We start from the raw sequence: 18,295 nt of genomic DNA on the forward strand, positions 1-18,295 counted from the left end.
CATTTCACGTACCTGTCTAGTCCTCATTTAGGGGAATTTGACTGGTACAAAATTGCCGAGTATGCCCTATGGCTCTGCATCTACCACATCTACGCGGTCGAGGAAACTCTCCGGTAGATGGTATTCTAGATGTACTTGGACATCCAGGACCACGCGATTCAACTGCTGGTGGTAACAAATTATGAAATGGGAGAATGTGCTCGGGAACTTCCCACTCGGCTTCATTCGGCAGAGGAAATATAGTCTCGGCATATGCTGTTCTCCAAGACTCAGTCGTATAATACAAAGAGCATAACGTTCTAGCAGCAAAGCCTCGATACATGGCCACCGCAACTGCATGCTCACATGAAAAACTCTCCAACTGAAATCTCGTACAAGTGCATGTGTTATCAGTCAAGTCCACCATATATGTCGTATCACGTGCACATTGCACGGAGAAGCGAAACTCATCTAGTGCTCCCACATTCAACTTCCTCGCAACCTCTGCCGTCTTAAACAGTTTCTCCTCTTGAGCTGGGGCCAACACGCTAGTGCAACTCTGTGATGTCGCACGTCGATCATGAAACCACTGTTGTAGCTTGTTACGAATGTTATCAATCATTGCGAGAATTGGTAACTCTCGATCCTTCTTAAACAATACATTAAGAGACTCCGCGTTATTCGACGTTATCATGTTGTATCGACGTCCTGGAAAGTATGACCGCGCCCAATGTTCGATCCCCATCTTCGTCAGATACTCCAACGCCGGTAATGATTTACTTCCTATCTCGGCATGAACTTATTACACTCTTCAGTACTGTAAGCTTCGGCTGCTCTCCTGAACAATGAAACGATACTTGTGCCCCGATACCTAGTCTTCAAATTACCTTGTATATGGTACATGCAATACCCGTGATGTGCCTCGGAAAAAACTTCAGCGATACCGTTTATTATAGACTGTCCTCGATCGGTTACAAAGGCAAGGTCTTCGACTTCCCCGATCACTTCCCTCAGTTTAGAAAAGAACCAACGCATGGACAGATCATTCTCGTTGTCGACTATGCCGAATGCAATAGGGTAAATTTGGATGTTGGCATCTTGACATGTAGCAATAATTAATTTGCCTTGATATTTAGCTTTCTGAGTTGTTCCATCAACTAGAATTACGGGTCACATTGCATTTCGAAAATCTCGAATACATTGTCCGAGAGCCATGAAAAAATACTTAAAACAATTATCACCCCCCATCTCAATAAAAAATGCCGTGCCAGGGTTAGTTGTCCCCATCTTATGGCAATACCTAGCCAATTTAGCATAGCTCTCTTCAGCAGATCCCATTAAATCCTCCAACGCACATTCTTTGGCCTTCCACACTTTCTGATAGCTCATGACCACTCCGTACTCTCGACGGACGCTGTTAATGATGTCCGAAAGTCTGTAGATCATCCATGGATCCTGATACTTGTGCATTATCTGTCGACCAATAAACCATGCTCGAGCTTGCCTGTGATCGTTTCGAAGAATTCCCACTTCGCCAGTATGTTCCCGTAAATACTTGCGAATTACGAAGCACTCATTCGTGTCCATCTTAGTTGCTCTCAAGCACCAATTGCAACTGTCTTCGACGCAAGCAACTGTCAACAATGACTTATTTGATTTCTTTACCTTGAACTCAAAGTTATATTTTAATGTCAGCCGGTGCACAGCTTCCTGCAAATCTTTTTTGGTTTCAAACAGTTGCTCGACCTGCAATTCCTCGTCATCGAGAGCCACACGAGAAGAATTGGAGGACAGTCCACTTGTTCCAACCTGTGAGCTCCCACCAGGCTCGTGTCTCTGTCGGGATAAAGCAATCAAATTCTCATTTGTAAACTCGTTTATGTTCTCATTGTTTTAAACTGTCGACAAAATTCTGCGCGTAACAACGACGTCACGATCAGAAGCAACTGTCTCAGGAATACCCACATCATCCACAGGAACTATCTCCACTGTCTCCCAAAAACCTCGATCATTGTTATCCGCCCTATCTGAATTTTCGCGTTCACCTTCGATAACATCCTTCGTAATTAAAGTCACACCAAGAACGGTCGGAGTCCGATGCATTTTATTCAATTCTAATAGATAATTCAATTCATCATCATTAGTAACGAATACCGGTGGCATCGGAATGGATGAATCTCCATAACCGTTGAATAGATATCTCAATTGCATATCGTATTGAGATTGATCGACATTCAGCTTGTTTTGCAAATCGTGGTACATTTCTAAGTACGGTGTACTCTCTGTTACGGGAATTGCAATACAACCACGTATGTCACTTGTCCATCTTCATTCCCACCGATTATTTTCATTCAATTCAAAATCACCGAAATAACACACGGGGATTATCATATCTGTATGAGGAAATGGTTTTAATCAACTTCAAATATTAATTATAAGAAAAATGCCAACAAAAATCAGCTGCAGCCAATTGGCTGTTTAACAGGCGAACAGCCGGCTGTTAAACAGTCAAGTAGTCGGACTATTTCCGACTGTTTGGCTGTTTGTTAAGCCAAAACACTCAGTTTGGCGTAGGAGAATACCGTTCTAAAAATGAAATTAAACATGCGTAATTTAAATGTAAGTTATACATCTATTTAATTTTTTTTGATAGGTAAGATCTGTTAAAAAAAATCTATGTCGACATAAAATTTCTCTATTTAAACGTACACTAATTTACTGAAAACGAAATTAAACATGCGTAAATGTACTTACCGATTTGAAGTAATTGATGTGAAAAAAATTTTCAACTTCAACGTTCCAAAGTTCTTCTAGATTTTGAGGTTCAAGCAGATGAAAAGATGAGAGTTTTTCCTGTGTTGGAAGCTCGTTTTGAAATTTTTATAAGTGAGAAAATGTTTAGTTTTCAATTATTAACTAAAATGATAGTATAGTCCTTTCAACAAGATATTGTTTTGTAATTGTACAAAATATTTAAGGGCATCTTTGTCTTTTACCATACAAGAGGTCAATGTCATAATATTCATGATTTTGGAAGTCAAAGTGAAATTTAGCTCCTTTGACTGGATCAAACTTAAAAGTACCCCAAAAAGTTGATTTTCTAAAATCTAGCCATAGCAAATGAAAGAACAAATTCGTATAACAAGCCACCAAGGTCGTCCTTACGGGTACCATCAATTAACTAGCATATGAACATCAGTTCTGTATTAGTATAGAAATAAACAAACTAATCAACAAAAGATATACAAGGCACTCCTAAGAAGGCTTTGATCGCCAAAAAAATCTGCTAAAGTTGAAACAATCTACTACTACTGGAGCATTCCTGGAGTTGAGCACATGGAAACTGGTGCCTTCGACCTCCAATGTGCAAAGTTGCATGAGTCGCAGATTGAATTCCTACTGCACGTAGTTGGATGTTATTATATGTCAAATTCTACACAGGTTTATCCACACATTCACTCTGCACCAGGCTCAGAAGAAAATCAGTAAATATATGCTCATATTCTGGCATTTTCCCGAATCCTGCATATTATATACACAAGGGAAGTAAGATCTCCTTTTGGGTCAAACTTAAAAGTACCCCCTTTTTTCTCCTGAAGCCGCCAATGTGCGTTTTTCCCCCTTTTCTGCTTGCGTGAGTGTAATATATATAGGGCCCTGCTATTTGAACAGGGGCTGAGGTTAGCCCCTAGCATAGGGTTCTAGCAAAAGCCCCTCTTTGAATAGCATAACACACACGCACACACATAGCCGTCAATTTGCATTGTAGTCCCATTGGAATTCTAAATCTTCCCCATATAATGAAGTCCAATTCCATTTTTATTTTTTTATTTTTGCTTGTTTGTGTGTCTCCTGGCACCAATGTCCCATTCCCATTAGCCATTGAGGGTCCTTTTTCAAATTATTGAGGCCCAATATCCAATATGCTGCTTAGCCGCCAATTTTTGTCCAATTCCGATTGAATTCCCCCTGATTTTCAAATTCCAATCACCACCGACTATTCAAAAGGGAGTCCAAGCCCAAATAAACTTTTATCCATTTTCAAAGTGAAAATTACATAATAAGGGGATTTAAAAATTACAATTCAAAAATTAGAGATGAAGTTTCATTATTCACAAATTAGGTATTAATATAATAATTAAATATTAAATATCTTCGTCCAATTCAATTTCAAACTTTTTTTTCCTTATATTTTCTCTTTCTACCATCTTCCTTCTCTATATGACTATATTATCTCACTTCTCTCTATCACAAATCACCATCAAAGATTTCGTCGACAGCGTTCACGACGTCGCCACTGTAGCAGCGACGCTCAAAAGTACCAGCATTGTGCCATCGCTTTTGTGCCTTTGGAGATCTGATTGGTGGTTTTTGTGCTGATGGTGGTGAGGGAGTGGTTTGACTGTAAAGGTGGCGACATCGATTGTGATGATGTAGTGGTTGGTTTCTATTGGTGTGGTAGTTTTGCATTAAAAGGTGGATTTTAGCAGGCGGTTGTTGTGGTTGTGTAGTGGTTGATTGGAGTTGCAGGTGGAGGTGGTGGGAGGTGTTAGAGCAGGCAGTTGTGGAGGTGGCAACAACGATGTGTGTGGTGGTGGTGGTCTTTGTCATGGTGGTGATTCTCATGGTGTTAACATTGGTGGTGGTGATGGAGGCTGCAATGGTGTGATTTTGTTGATGGTCTTGGTTAGAGATTTTTTTATTTGTAGTATTTTGGATTTGGATTTTTCGGTGTAGCGGCAATGTTTGGATTTGGTAGTTCAGGATGGGTGGTTGATTTGTGACCAAGTATCGATGTGGGGGTGTTTGTAACTAAGTTTTTCATTTTTAAAATTTGATCACTTGTGACTAAGAAATAATCCGTGACCAACTAATTTTATGATCTGTGATCGATAAATAAACTATAACATATAAATTTTTTAATTTGTGACCAATGAAATAAATTATGACATATAAATTTTTTAATGTGTGATCATGAAATAATTAGTGACTATTTAATTTGATAATATGTGATCAATAAATAAATTCGTGACCTATAAGGACGTACATGTGACTATTAATTGTATAACTGTGATATTAATATATTTAATTATTAAAATATATTTAATTAATTAATTAATACCTGATTTTTGAATTTTGAAACTTAAAACCTGAACTTAATACATGACTTGAGAGAATTTTTTCCCCTTTTCAAATTGGTTTGAAACCTAATTAGTAAGATAAGTCACCACTTTTTCCCTTTAATGAAATTTAGTCCTTGATATAAACTTATTTGTGCATCCCGTGTCGTCTTTAACTCAATTCAAGCCTTTCAATTCCCAAAGTGTGAAATTTTATCCCCAAACTTTCCATTAAATGGACAATTTATTATTATTTCCTTTCCAATTGTTTCAAACGAGTTCATAACTAAAAATAAAAGAAAATTAACCTAACTTAAGTAGAAACTAATATTTTTATGACATAGAAGGTCTATAACATAGTATGGAGAAGTACACAAAATGCACTTATTTTATTTTGCAACAGCAGTCCAAAACTTTCACTTCGACTATAGTCAAAGTCCATTGAATAGAAATAAAAAGTTTAACTCAAAATGACAAAATAAGTGTAGGTGTAAAATGGTAAATTTACGTTTTCTATAATAAAACATTTAAAATAATTAAATAAAAATTAAAAATTGAGTAAATATGCTAATAATGTTGTTAATGGTGTATCTTTGAAGAAGTCCATGTCTTTATCCAAGGAGGCAATATGCTAATTATTTTGTTACTTCAAGGGAAAATTGATTTTGAGTTTGCATTAAAATTGAGAAAAAAATATTTACTATTTAACTACAAGTTTAAGAAGACTTCTTAGTCCTTCCCACTATAAGAAAATATTAATAGATTTTTTTTTTTAATTGTATAAAAAATGACCTGCCGGCGTCAAATTAAACACTGTTCATGTTATACTACTGTTGATGTAGCAACAACTACAAACATTATTTTATTTTATTTTATTTCATTCCATTGTTTGCTTCAATCAATCGATGATTATCACAATTAATTATAAACATTTTTTTTTAGCTTTTCATTGTTAAATTCAACGTGATCAAATTACTGGAAATTATAACTAAGCGTATTAGTAAATTGATTTACGAATAGAATTAATTTATAAATTTCTTGATTTATTTTATAAGTTCGACATACAAGACATGACATAAAAAATAACAATTTAGCCCCCCGGGCACAGCTCAACTGATGGATCAATCAATATATGTCCTGCTTCAAGCGGCAGGGTGGAGGTTCGAATCATGGTGGGAACTTGCGGCCAGATTTATTTGGTATGGAGCAATCACTTTGGAGGAGGATCTATTGTGCGCAGAAGTGTACAGGCGGTGGGGGGAACCCGTGATCCAGTTGAGACATAACCCGCGATTTACCCCCTCCAAGGTTCTAGGGGTAAGGATCTTGAAGGTCCAGAATTTAGTCTAGTGTAAATTGAGATACCTGGATATCAAAAAATAAAAATAACAATTTAAATTATAACTGTAGATATTCTTTTATCGCATCACCGCATAGATTACCTCAACATAGAACGAATGTCAACTAAATTGTCATGATTGATTAATGTACATATAATATTATTCTTACTTTCTTTGTATCTGACAACGTGAAATGTCAAATTTTCCCAAATTCATTTTTTCTTGTTAGGGACAATTGATGTTGTAGATAAAGTAGATAATTTGATTACATTTCTCTCTTTGTTTTTTCCACAACAATTTGTACTCCTTTGAATACTTGTCAAACGCACACACATTAATGTGAAATCAAGAACTGAAGACCGAAACAAAAGTACATGTCGAGAACTCGTCCAACTTTCAACGTGGAAAAAGCTGCAAATGTTTGAGGAACATTAGAGAGATAGATATAGAGAGAGAGGGTGTGTTTTTTTTCCTGTTTCTTCTTTCCTCAGATCGTGTAGCAGCTCCGTAGAATCTTCTTTTGAAAGTTGAAACTTCTTCAACCCCTTTTCGGCACGAAATTTTTTGCATACAAGTGCATACATACAGAAAATATACATCAAACAAATGTTTCTGGGCTTTTCCAATACTTTCTGAAACTTTTGAAAAATAATGTACGAATCTGGAAAAGTTCGTTTAGTTCGTTGCCCAAAGTGTCTGAATATCCTTCCAGAAGTCACCGATTATTCTTTTTACCAGTGTGGAGGTTGTGGTGCTGCGCTGCGAGGTACCTTTCTGTCAAATTATATTTATCTTCTCTCTTTATTTTCTATTTGAATTTCACGAAGAAAAAGGAAAAGATTGCTGCAACTATGGTCTTTTTCTATCACCAAGTTGTGTGCTTTGTGAAATATTTGCTCAATTAATTTGTTTTTATGACATCCCAGTTCTTGTTAAATATTCAATACTGCTTAACCTGTAAATTATGGAAGAATTTTTTTTCCCCGTTTTTCTTTGATTTTGAATGGGTATATTTTGTACACGTTATCAGAGAACGACCTAATTATTATTATTATTATTATTATTATTATTATTATTATTATTATTTTGGGTTTTCAGCTGTTGACTTTACAGCCCAGAATAAACGTGTTGACTTGGACAAATTATCAGAGAAGTCTGAAGAAGAAATGGTTGGTGGTATTTTAGAGAAATTTTCAGGAAAATGTGAGCAAGTAAATATTGCAGAGAAGAGAATAATGGATTCGAGCGATGGTTCTGAGAGTGATTTGAGGTCAAATATTAGTTCTTCAAGCAGAGGTGAGAGGAGGACAGACAATTATGGTACCAGTCTGATGGATAAAGGCAAAAAGGGGGCTGTTGATTCACCAGTAGTCGAAAAACCAGACAATTTACGTATTGCAGAAGATTTTGAGGATTTGACGATGTATAATGAAGATAAAAATGGGTTGCAAAGGTCAGAGCATATGATGGATAGGAGATATGGCGACAGAAGTCGGATGGAGAGGTTCTTGAGGGGTCGAAGAATGGATGTTGAAGGTACGAGATATGCGGCTTCATTGTACTCAGACGAAGGTTCTTTTAACAGGTTGAGGTCCAACTATGCTTATGAAGGTCAATTGAAGAATAAGAATGAAGCGGATGAGTTTAATGAGGTTGATGGTGTTGGAGAAGATCAGGCTGTGCTTTTGAGGAAGATGGACGAGTTGAAGGATCGGGTCAGCCAGTCTGCTGAAGATCTTGATCGAGGGGCACTACGTCGGGGTTCTTATGTTGATTCTGAGAATTGGCATCCTGATAGCTCTTTGGGAATGGAGATGTATAGTGAGGATGAAAGTCGGTTGCAAAAGTCAGATGGTATGATGGATCGGAGAAATGGGGAGAGAAGTCGGATGGAGGGGTTTCGAAGGTATCGGAGAATGGATGTAGAAGATATGAGATTCGCATCTTCTACGAACTCAGAAGATGGTCCTTCAGATAACAAGTCGAGTTTCAATTATGATCATGAAGATCGGGGGAGAAATAAGAACGGCATTGATAGGTTTAACAGGGTCGGTTATGTTCGAGAAGATCGAACCCATCTTTTGAGGAAATTGGATGGGTTGAACGATCATTTTAGCGGGTCTGATGAAATGGTTGACAAGGCTAAAGAAAAGGTTTCCCTTGATCGCAGGACAATTCGTCAGGTACCTTATGCTGGTGTTGAGAATTGGTATTCTGATAGATCTTTGGGGATGGAGATATATAATGAAGATAAAAGTGGATCACAAGGGTCAGAGCGTATGATGGATCCGAGAAATGGGGAGAGAAGTCGGCTGAAGGAGTGTTGGAGGGATCGGAGAATGGATGTTGAAGGTATGAGAAATGCAGAATCAATATACTCATCGGAGGGATCATCAGGTAACCATTCGAGGTCAAATTATGATTATGAAGGTCAAATGGAGAATGACGTGTATGGGTTTAACAAGTTTGGAGAAGATCGAGATGAGCTTTTGAGGACATTGGACGAGTTGAAAAATCAGCTAAGTCAGTCCGGTGGAATGGTTCCTCTTGATAGAAGGACAATTCATCAGGATCCTTATGTTGGTTCCGAGAAACGGTATTCTGATAGTTCTTCTGAAATGCAATCCTCGCATCCTGATAAACAGTTTGGAAGACCACCTAGAAATCACTATGCCGAGCCATCTGTGCATAGGCAAGAAAAGGGTGGGCATAGCTTTTATCCTCCGAGATACGCTCCAATTGTGATTCCGATAGGGTCTCAAATGCTCGGCAGAGATCCAAGTCAACGTCCTGCTCCATTTCGACGACCTCCATCTCATGCCTATTTTTCTGGGGAGTACATGGATCGAGTGGAAACTTACCCTCTTAATGTTAGTCATCACCATCCATCTTGTTCTTGTTTCCATTGCCACAACAAAAGACAAGTCTCTCTTCCTGTCCCACCAACTGCCTTCAGCAATAAACAGTTATCCAATTTACCGGACAATAGGGTGTTTAATAATTATAAACCTTCGAGTTCATTTGGTCCCAGAGAATACGATCCTAGGGCTGCCATTCCTCCTCCCTTAAAATCTCAGAATCCTCAATCTCAAACAAGGTTGCCTAGTGATCAGAACTCTGAAGTCAATGATTTAATTCATTCCCGTCCTCCCAGATTGCGTACAGTGAGCAGTGGTCGAATTTGCCGCCCAATAGCAGGGGGTGCTCCATTCGTGACATGCCACAACTGTTTTGAGTTGCTGCAATTGCCCAAGAAAGTAATGTCTGAAGATAGAAACAAGAACAGAATTAGATGTGGGGAATGTTCTACAATAATCGCTTTTGCAGTTTCCAACAAGAAACTAGTTGTTTTCATTAATGTAGAAGAGGAGAATACTCTTGCAGAGGTTGATGATAGCCATGATGTCTCTAAACCAGGAAATTCATATGTCCATGGACATCTGAACCAAGCTAGCACAACCTTTTCATCCTATGACTATGATAATCCTGGTTATGATTTCCAGTCGATGGATAGAGAACCAAGCTCCTCGTCAACGTGCCAAGCAAGCTCAAGCAATTTTGCAGAGGTGAAGATCCCTCACACTACTTCTCGTAGTACTTCTGCGGCAGAGGAAGATGAAAATATAATTGCCATAAGAAAAGATCCCGATTCGGCTGAGCTAGCCTCAAAGAGAAACGGGCCTCTACCTCCCGATGGATCCACAATTCAAGATGAAGTGATACCAATCAAGAGTACTGCAGAGCAGAATTCTATGAATAGTACATCAGCGGCTACTGAGATTGATATTCTGACCAACGAGTACTCTAATACGGGAACATCTCTAGAGTCAGGTGAAGGAAGTAGAGAAGGAGATCGACTAAGAAGCAATAGAGCAGCCGAGTCATACTATGCTGGCATTATGAGAAAGAATTCTAGGTACTTAATCGAATCCAACCAACCGCTCGAGCATGAAGAAGCCAATGTTACTGTTAATGGGCATCTTATACCAGATCGATTGATTAAAAAGGCTGAAAAGCTGGCCGGACCGATCCATCCTGGACACTATTGGTAAGTGTACATATAATAAATCAATCACGCCTTAAATATACAAGTTTTTTAATTTAATCTCAGAATGCTAATATTTCTCAATTCTTCTTATTTTTCTCTACTAGGTATGATTACAGAGCTGGATTTTGGGGTGCAATGGGAGGTTCTTGTCTTGGCATAATTCCTGTATGATTTTCCAGTTCCTGTATCGACACTTAGCCGTAGTTTTACGATGATAACTTTGATCTTTCCGTGATTTTAACAAATTCATTTCAATTTCTTGCAGCCATTTATTGAGGAATTCAACCATCCCATGCCGGAAAATTGTTCTGGTGGAAACACAAGTGTTTTTGTGAATGGTAGAGAACTTCATCGAAAAGATTTGAATTTACTCGGGAATAGAGGGCTCCCGATAGATAGAGATAGATCTTACATCATTGAGATATCTGGTCGAATCCTAGACGAGGACACTGGTGAAGAGCTAGAAAGCCTGGGCAAACTTGCTCCAACGTAAGTTGCGATTTTGTGATAATGCCGGAAAATTGTTCTGGTGGAAACACAAGTGTTTTTGTGAATGGTAGAGAACTTCATCGAAAAGATTTGAATTTACTCGGGAATAGAGGGCTCCCGATAGATAGAGATAGATCTTACATCATTGAGATATCTGGTCGAATCCTAGACGAGGACACTGGTGAAGAGCTAGAAAGCCTGGGCAAACTTGCTCCAACGTAAGTTGCGATTTTGTGATATGTGTTTAATATGTTTCGACTAGAGTTTTGTCTAAATTAGAAAGAATTTGATTTTGCCTGATGAAGTTTGCATGAGTACCATGTGACATTGGTCTAACTTGGAGCAATATGTTTGGCTAAGCTTAAAAAGTCTTAAATAAATAATTTTTTATCCTTGAAAATTGGAAATAAGCAAGCTAAGAGTTACAAATAAGCTACTCAGAATTGAAAGCTCAATGGGTAATGCAAGGTTTTTTTAAGTTTTATTTGCCATTCTAATGTTTGTCCTAGGATGTTTCTTGTTTTCATGACATCATTTTGCTTGAAGAACTTATATATAAGATCTTACATGGTCGAAAGACACCTTATTCGCCATGTAATACAAGTTAAATCTTTACTAACTAAAGATCTTGAACAGTGTGGAGAAGGCGAGGCGTGGATTTGGCATGAGGGCTCCGAAAGTGGCCGCTTGATATGGGTTTTTTCAAGACTTGTATTGCACCTCTATTCAAGATTCACAAATTCACCTGTTCAAAGAATTTATACGAGGATCTCTGTCTGAATAGTTCGCTATGGTAAGAAAAATGCAGGAATCATGATTTGTACACTGATTGATATGTAATTATGTAAGATTTGTTGTACTGAGCACTTTCTTAATGTGAAGAAAAGTTCGATATGGTTTTGTGTCATTCTTTCTAGAGCAATAACCTCAATCCTGGATACACCATATCATCAGGTCGTCCTGGTAAATATGGTTTTGTATTGTTATAAGATATTCAAAAAAGACAGCAGGACATCACAATGACAACGAATTCCCATTCTCAAGTGGGTTTGGAAATTTCGATTTATTCTACCAGACAATTTAAGTTCTTAGCAACAACTTAAAATTTCAAATCGCAACAGTCAATTCCCATACAAAAACCTTGAACAAGTTTTAGATCACATCTAAAGTTCAATATTCTCTTTTACTTGGTTGAAGGTGCTGTCTCTTCCTTCCTTGGCTGTGTCTTGCGGAATCGGTCCTGCAGGATGAAAACATGAAAATAGAAGATCAAGAAAGCGGAATACAAGTCTCTCAAGTAAAAAAATAACACAATGTCTCCAGTCAATGTAACAAATCAAGTTAGTGATGATGCACACCCTTCTAAACAAGATAAGTTTGAACATGAAAAGCAGGCCTTTAACTTCAATTAGATTGCACAGCAAGATGTAGCAGCTAAACCTTCCCTAAAGATTCTTTTTAAAATTCAAAATAATAGTTAGTAAAGAACATTGTGTAGCTGCTCACTTCGAGTATTATGTACACAAAATTTTGAATAAAATGTTAGTTTTCCATCGATCCTCTAAAAAAGCTCCTGATCCTGAATTAACCTGTAAATTACTTCTTAGGGATAAATTATTGAGTGGACGTTCAAGAAGTATCTCGTTACTCCTTTGCATGCACAGCACGCCGACGCGCCGGCTTCATTCTTCCAAAACCAAAATATTAGTACTTATAACTCCCCTAAACTTCCTCTAAGACGACAAAAATTTCGAGTAGTAGTTTGATAGAGTAAAAATGAACTGAAATTAGATGGTTAGAAATCCAATATCTTTCCCAAATCTTATAGGCCTAAGTGCCAACAGCCAGTGTTGTACCTTTGACTAACTAAACAAGATTTTTTTCCCCAAACTAATCTTTTCATTCTTTCTAGTCGAACATATCACCAACAAAGATTGAGAAACTTAATTAGAGTAATCAATTGAATGGAAAACCCACCAAGTCATTCGAACAAAAGGATCCTTGAGATGAATCTTTTTTCACTTTTTTGGTCATAGAAATCTTTATACACACTCACACAACACTACTACAATAGAATTTAACGACCTAATCAATTTATTTTGAAACATGAACAAAGGGTTATTGTTTCATTATTAAGAAACATGGGGAGAGCACTTCGTCAGTAGATACTTCAACTATAACAAAACTGGCAAAAATGAGATCATATATCTAATTGATAAAAAACGACACCTAATCAAACATTCGAACTGAAGCAATAAACCCAACACTACCAAACACCTGAAAACATCAAGGGAAAAAGTAACTACAACAAAAAACTAAACTTTTCTTCTGCTCCATTCGTTGCTAGACCTTCTGAGAGATCTAAAGCAAATTGGGTCCTCCTTAGCAACTATTACATGCCATGTTAACTATGGTCTACCCCTCTTTTTCACTTGCTCTTTCAAAATTTTATCAGTCATTCACTCTTATGTACACTCAACCTAAAATGATCCATCACAGTTAACGAATATAATACTTTGGCATGAAAATTCATACCTTCGAGAACTTCATTATGCACTACCCTTAACAAGCTGTACTAATTATCAGTCCCTTTTAGCTTAATGTTGATTTCATCATTTTGAATGGATTTCTCAATTCATGGCATTTTATTAATTTCATCAACAACAAAGTTGAAAGACCCATTGACCCCTCGTAAACAAGTTGCATAATACATGGAAAATTAAAAATTGAATCTGGCAAAGAAAAACGAAATAAAAATTGCATTTTCTAGATGGATCCATATAAGAAAAGATGAAAGGTTTGATTTGGGTATTCACCCAATTAAAAATATGCATATCAATACGAATCCCCACGAAATAGATAGTTCACCGCTATTAATCTAAAAATTATTCAACGATCATTTACGGAATCGAATATAATCTAAAAAGAAAGAAACAGATAATTATATATTGGGAAAATGAAAAAAGGAAAATAAATAAACTAAAGGCTTACGTTTTCGATGAAGAGGAGATCGACCACAACAATTGTTCCGACGATTCCAGCAAGAATGGCAACTGGGCCCGTCAACAGACTCCATTTTCTGTATATCATCTTTCTTCTCTCTTTCTCTCTCTATGTGTGTCCACCACATTCTGGAACTGATACGTATATACGTAAATTGGATCGTGGGCCGTTGTTGGGTATTTGGGCTTCTCATTGATGGCGATCCATTATGTTGGTTAAATGGGCTAATGGATGGCACTTTGACCCGATGCTTTCGAACACTGTTATACGGATCCGGGTGTCCATATTGAATTACATATATCAAGATGCTTAATTGATCATTTCTTGGCATGTACTTTCGGTTCAGTAGAATTTGCATATACGTTTAAAAAGAGGAATGGAGGTTGATGACAAGACGTGTAGGTAAATTAATTTATTAAGTTCTCAATGAAATAGGATTTTACACAATGAAAAATACTTGCTATTTATTGTTTAATTATTAAACTTCCGAACACTTGCTATTCTTTCATTTAGAGGTGTTATAAGTTAGATTAGGATGAGTTATATAGAAAAAACATAAAGTTCGGTTTAGAGCTATCAATGGGCACAAGCTCGGTTTAGCCCATGGATAAGTCGAGCTCAGCTCGTGTCCATACATGGTGCTCGATTCGATCATTTGGCTCATGGGCCTCATAGATCAAGTCGAGTTGTTAATGAACTTATGACTAGGCTCATTTTTTTAAATTTTAATAAAAAATTGAAATCCTCATTTTTTGGGCGAGAGATCGATTACTTTTGACGTAGACGAAGTTAAAATTCTACACGAACAAGATAATTCTTAAACAATTTTTCCTAAAAAGTCAGAAAAAAAATTAACGTAAACGACACTTACAAATTATGAAGTCCAGGTATTAATCTGTTCAATTTATTTTATATTCAAAGCTCTGTGTGTTTTCGGTCCTTAAATACATAACTCTATGCAAGATGCAATTCATGGAATAAATTTCCAAGAAGATCGAAAAGTCATATGGATGACAATTTTGAATCAATTCTACCTCTAGATAAGAATTTTTTACGCTGATTATTGGCTCAAACAAATTGGTTGCATTCATGATCTCCTGAAAAATTCTGAAACTATTTTTTATCATTTCTTAGAATAGAATAAATAGATTTTTTAAATAAAATTGAACAAAAATAACACAAATAAATAAATTTGGAGATAATAAAACTTTAAATTGCACAATAAAAGAGCTAATATGAAAATCATAGTAATTGTAAACTGAGATGGTATAAATTTATGGAAAAATGAAGCAAGGATTTATGTAGGAGAAAATGACAAAAATTTTAAAAAATTAAATTAAAAAATTGGACCATTGGTAACTATAAGAAAATAGGGAATAAATTGCTCCCTTTGCAAGGAAAGGCAGAATGAACCAGATGTAAGCTTGAAGAATGATTTTATTGAAAATGTCTTCAAGTGAATACAATAGATCAGCTCCACACGTATATATACAGTGAATGGGAAGGATCTAGAATACTTTCACAAAGAAAATGCTATACAACAGAATCTAACAGAAAAGTGAAAAGAAAAGAATGCTACGTAACAAAATTTAACAGAATGGCCTTCAATGACATTTCTACCCTGCACCATCATGCTTCTCCTGATGACTATCTTCTTGTTGATTAACAATATGTTGCTGCTGACTGTACATTATTTGTGCTCCATATTTTAACACCCCCCCGCAAGATGGAGAGTAAATGTCAACAACTCCCATCTTGTTCATGTGTTGATAAAACTGAGAGGAATTTAGTGGCTTTGTCAAGATGTCAGCAACCTGTAAACTGCTACTGAGATGTTCAGTAATTATGCTTCCTTCTTGAATTTTGTCTCTTATCAAATGGCAATCCAATTCAATGTGTTTAGTTCTTTCATGGAAAACTGGGTTGGCTGCTATGTGGAGGGCAGATTTGTTGTCACAGAACAAGACAGCAGCCTGTGGATGATTGATTTTCAAGTCTTGAAATAAGTACCTAAGCCAAGTGAGCTCACAGCATACATTACGCAATATCCTGTCACACTCCTTCGTGAATCTGGACAAGCTCCCCAGTCTGAATCACTATAAGCATTAAGCTGCAAATCTGAACTAACAGGGAACAATAGTCCTTGTCCTGGGGCTCCTTTTATGTACCTTAACACTTTATCAGCAGCCTTCATATGGGAAGTCCGAGGAGAACTCATGAATTGACTTAGTAGTTGTACTGAGTATGAGAGGTCTGGTCTGATGATGGTCAAATACAACAATCTCCCAACAAGTCTCCTATACATACTTGGATCAGAAAGAGGCTTGTCTTCATAAAACACTACATCTCTTGAGATAAATGTTCTTTTGGATTCAAAGTCAAGAAGCTTGTACCCTTTTATCCCAAAAGGATATCCTAAAAACACACACTTTCTGGCTCTTGGCTCAAACTTAGTTCTATGATTCGCCAAAGTTGAAGCAAAAACAAGGCATCCAAAGACTTTAAGATGTGAGTAGTTTGGCTTGTGTTTGAATAGCATTTCAAAAGGAGTTTTGTTTTCAAGCAAAGGCGAAGGTGTTCTGTTTATTAAATATATTGCTGTGACAATGCAATCACTCCAGTACTTCATGAGAATATCACTTTGGATTTTTAGGGCTCTTGCAACATTAAGAATGTGTTGATGTTTCCTTTCTACTATTGCATTTTGTTGTGGTCTTTCGACACACGTTTTCTGGTGTATAATCCCCTTTTTATGGTAGTATTCTTTCATTTCAAAATCCCCCCCATTGTCTGTTCTAATCACCTTAACTTGTGATTGGAATTGAGTGTTTATCAAAGTACAAAAACCTTGCAAAGTTGCAGTAGCATCTGATTTAGCTTTTAACATATAGACCCATGTACACCTGCTGAAATCATCAACTATAGATAGAAAATATTTGAATCCATCATGGCTAGTTACAGTGCAAGGACCCCAGAGGTCACAATGTATGAGATCAAAGGTTTTCTTAGTCTTATGATGACTGACAGGGAATGGCAATCTATGCATCTTAGCCATAGGACACACAGAACAAGGTTCCTTGGGGAGTTTAGGGATGTAATTGATATTTAACAAATCTAATCTAGATTGAGATTGATGTCCCAGCCTATAATGCCAGAGATCAAAATCCTTGTTATTGCTGAGAATAGATGCTGACATAGAAGTTCTATTTGGGATAAGAGTAAGGGTTTCCGTTAAAGCTGAAGGAGAAACTTGAGATTGCTGTAGATGATATAATCCTTGCCTCACTTCACCCATCCCAATCGTTTTCCAAGTCAAAAGGTCCTGCAAAAAGCATTTTTCAGTGAGGAATATTAGACAGAATTTAGATGTTTGTGTTAATTTTCTGGCAGAAATTAAGTTGAATGAAAAGGAGGGAACACAGAGTACATTATTTAAAATGATCTTTTCTGTGACCTTTACAATTCCTATGTGTGTGACATTAACTAGATCACCATTTGGAAGGGAGACAGAAAAAGATACTTTGGCTTGAATGTTGCTGAAAAATGAAGTGCAACAGACCATGTGGTCTGTTGCTCCTGTATCAATTATCCATGGTGTGTTAGGGTTCTTACCAATACTAGGTTTGATGTCATAGGCTGATAAACAAGAAGAGATACCAGGGAGTTTGGAAGCATGTGTGTCTGCAGGTGTTGTGCTAGAAGGCATTTGCTATTTTGCAGTAAAGCCAGAAGTTGTTCATGCTGCTCCTGAGTGAATGTCACTTGGTTATGCTTGTTGGCATCTCCTTGCCCCTGCAGGAAAACTAGATTAGAACGAGCTTTTGTTCTTGCATATAACCTGTGTCCAGGGGGGTATCCATGAACTTTATAACATTTGTCCACAGAGTGTCCTGTCATGTGGCAGTGGCTACAAGTGGATTTGTTAGGATTGGCCTTGGTGCATCTTTCTAGTGAATGTCCAGGCACCTTGCAAAAGGTGCAGTAGTATTTTCTTTGTCCCATCACATTCGGCCTTGTTGAATTATGAAAGTTTCCTCTGGTTGCAAAAACCATAGAGTCAGGTACAGAAGTATCACTTGATATTTCTCTTCTTTTCTCCTCTTGTTGGACTATAGAGTAAACCTCATTCAAAGTGGGAAAAGGCTTGATCAACAGGATTTGGGCCTTGATTTCCTTGTATGAATCATTCAGCCCCATCAAAAACTTCATTACCCAATCTCTTTGTTGGTTCTCAATGACAGATTTAAAACCTCCACAAGTGCAGTTGGGAATGGACTCATAGTTCATTAATTCATCAAGAAGTGTCTTATATTTTG

General features: G+C 37.1%; 2 protein-coding genes across 4 annotated transcripts; one reads left to right on the top strand and one right to left on the bottom strand.

The window, feature by feature from the left end:
• The first annotated feature begins 6,665 nt into the window (after nucleotides 1–6,665).
• LOC111379612 lies at nucleotides 6,666–11,870 on the top strand. Of its 3 annotated transcripts, none has more exons than XM_023003020.1 (6): nucleotides 6,666–7,205; nucleotides 7,538–10,487; nucleotides 10,592–10,652; nucleotides 10,753–10,798; nucleotides 11,017–11,194; nucleotides 11,613–11,870. In XM_023003020.1, the coding sequence occupies exons 1-6, from the start codon at nucleotides 7,091–7,093 to the stop codon at nucleotides 11,665–11,667; spliced, it is 3,405 nt and encodes a 1,134-aa protein (XP_022858788.1). In that variant the 5' UTR covers nucleotides 6,666–7,090; the 3' UTR covers nucleotides 11,668–11,870. The 3 variants fall into 3 exon arrangements, with proteins under 3 accessions (XP_022858788.1, XP_022858790.1, XP_022858789.1); XM_023003022.1 differs by having other exon boundaries at nucleotides 7,553–10,487; XM_023003021.1 differs by lacking the exon at nucleotides 11,017–11,194 and having other exon boundaries at nucleotides 10,753–10,976.
• Nucleotides 11,871–11,905: 35 nt separating this feature from the next.
• Nucleotides 11,906–14,352, bottom strand: LOC111379613. Its single transcript, XM_023003023.1, has 2 exons — nucleotides 13,968–14,352; nucleotides 11,906–12,216 (listed from the first exon to the last, which is right to left on the bottom strand). Exons 1-2 carry the CDS (start codon nucleotides 14,335–14,337, stop codon nucleotides 12,140–12,142), a joined length of 447 nt encoding a protein of 148 aa, XP_022858791.1. The 5' UTR covers nucleotides 14,338–14,352; the 3' UTR covers nucleotides 11,906–12,139.
• Between the last annotated feature and the right edge of the window lie 3,943 nt (nucleotides 14,353–18,295).

The sequence above is a fragment of the Olea europaea genome, unplaced genomic scaffold (genome assembly GCF_002742605.1).
Source record: "Olea europaea var. sylvestris unplaced genomic scaffold, O_europaea_v1 scaffold2010, whole genome shotgun sequence".
Classification (NCBI taxonomy): Eukaryota; Viridiplantae; Streptophyta; class Magnoliopsida; order Lamiales; family Oleaceae; genus Olea; species Olea europaea.

Excerpts from the sequence above, each read along its gene's own strand:
- LOC111379613 (XM_023003023.1), bottom strand. The coding sequence starts at position 14,337 with ATGCAAATTCTACTGAACCGAAAGTACATGCCAAGAAATGATCAATTA. Across the intron at positions 12,217-13,967 it reads ATCTCCTCTTCATCGAAAAC|GACCGATTCCGCAAGACACA; the intron begins GTAAGCCTTTAG and ends TTCATCCTGCAG.
- LOC111379612 (XM_023003021.1), top strand. The coding sequence starts at position 7,091 with ATGTACGAATCTGGAAAAGTTCGTTTAGTTCGTTGCCCAAAGTGTCTG. Across the intron at positions 10,653-10,752 it reads CTTGTCTTGGCATAATTCCT|CCATTTATTGAGGAATTCAA; the intron begins GTATGATTTTCC and ends AATTTCTTGCAG. Across the intron at positions 10,977-11,612 it reads CTGGGCAAACTTGCTCCAAC|TGTGGAGAAGGCGAGGCGTG; the intron begins GTAAGTTGCGAT and ends GATCTTGAACAG.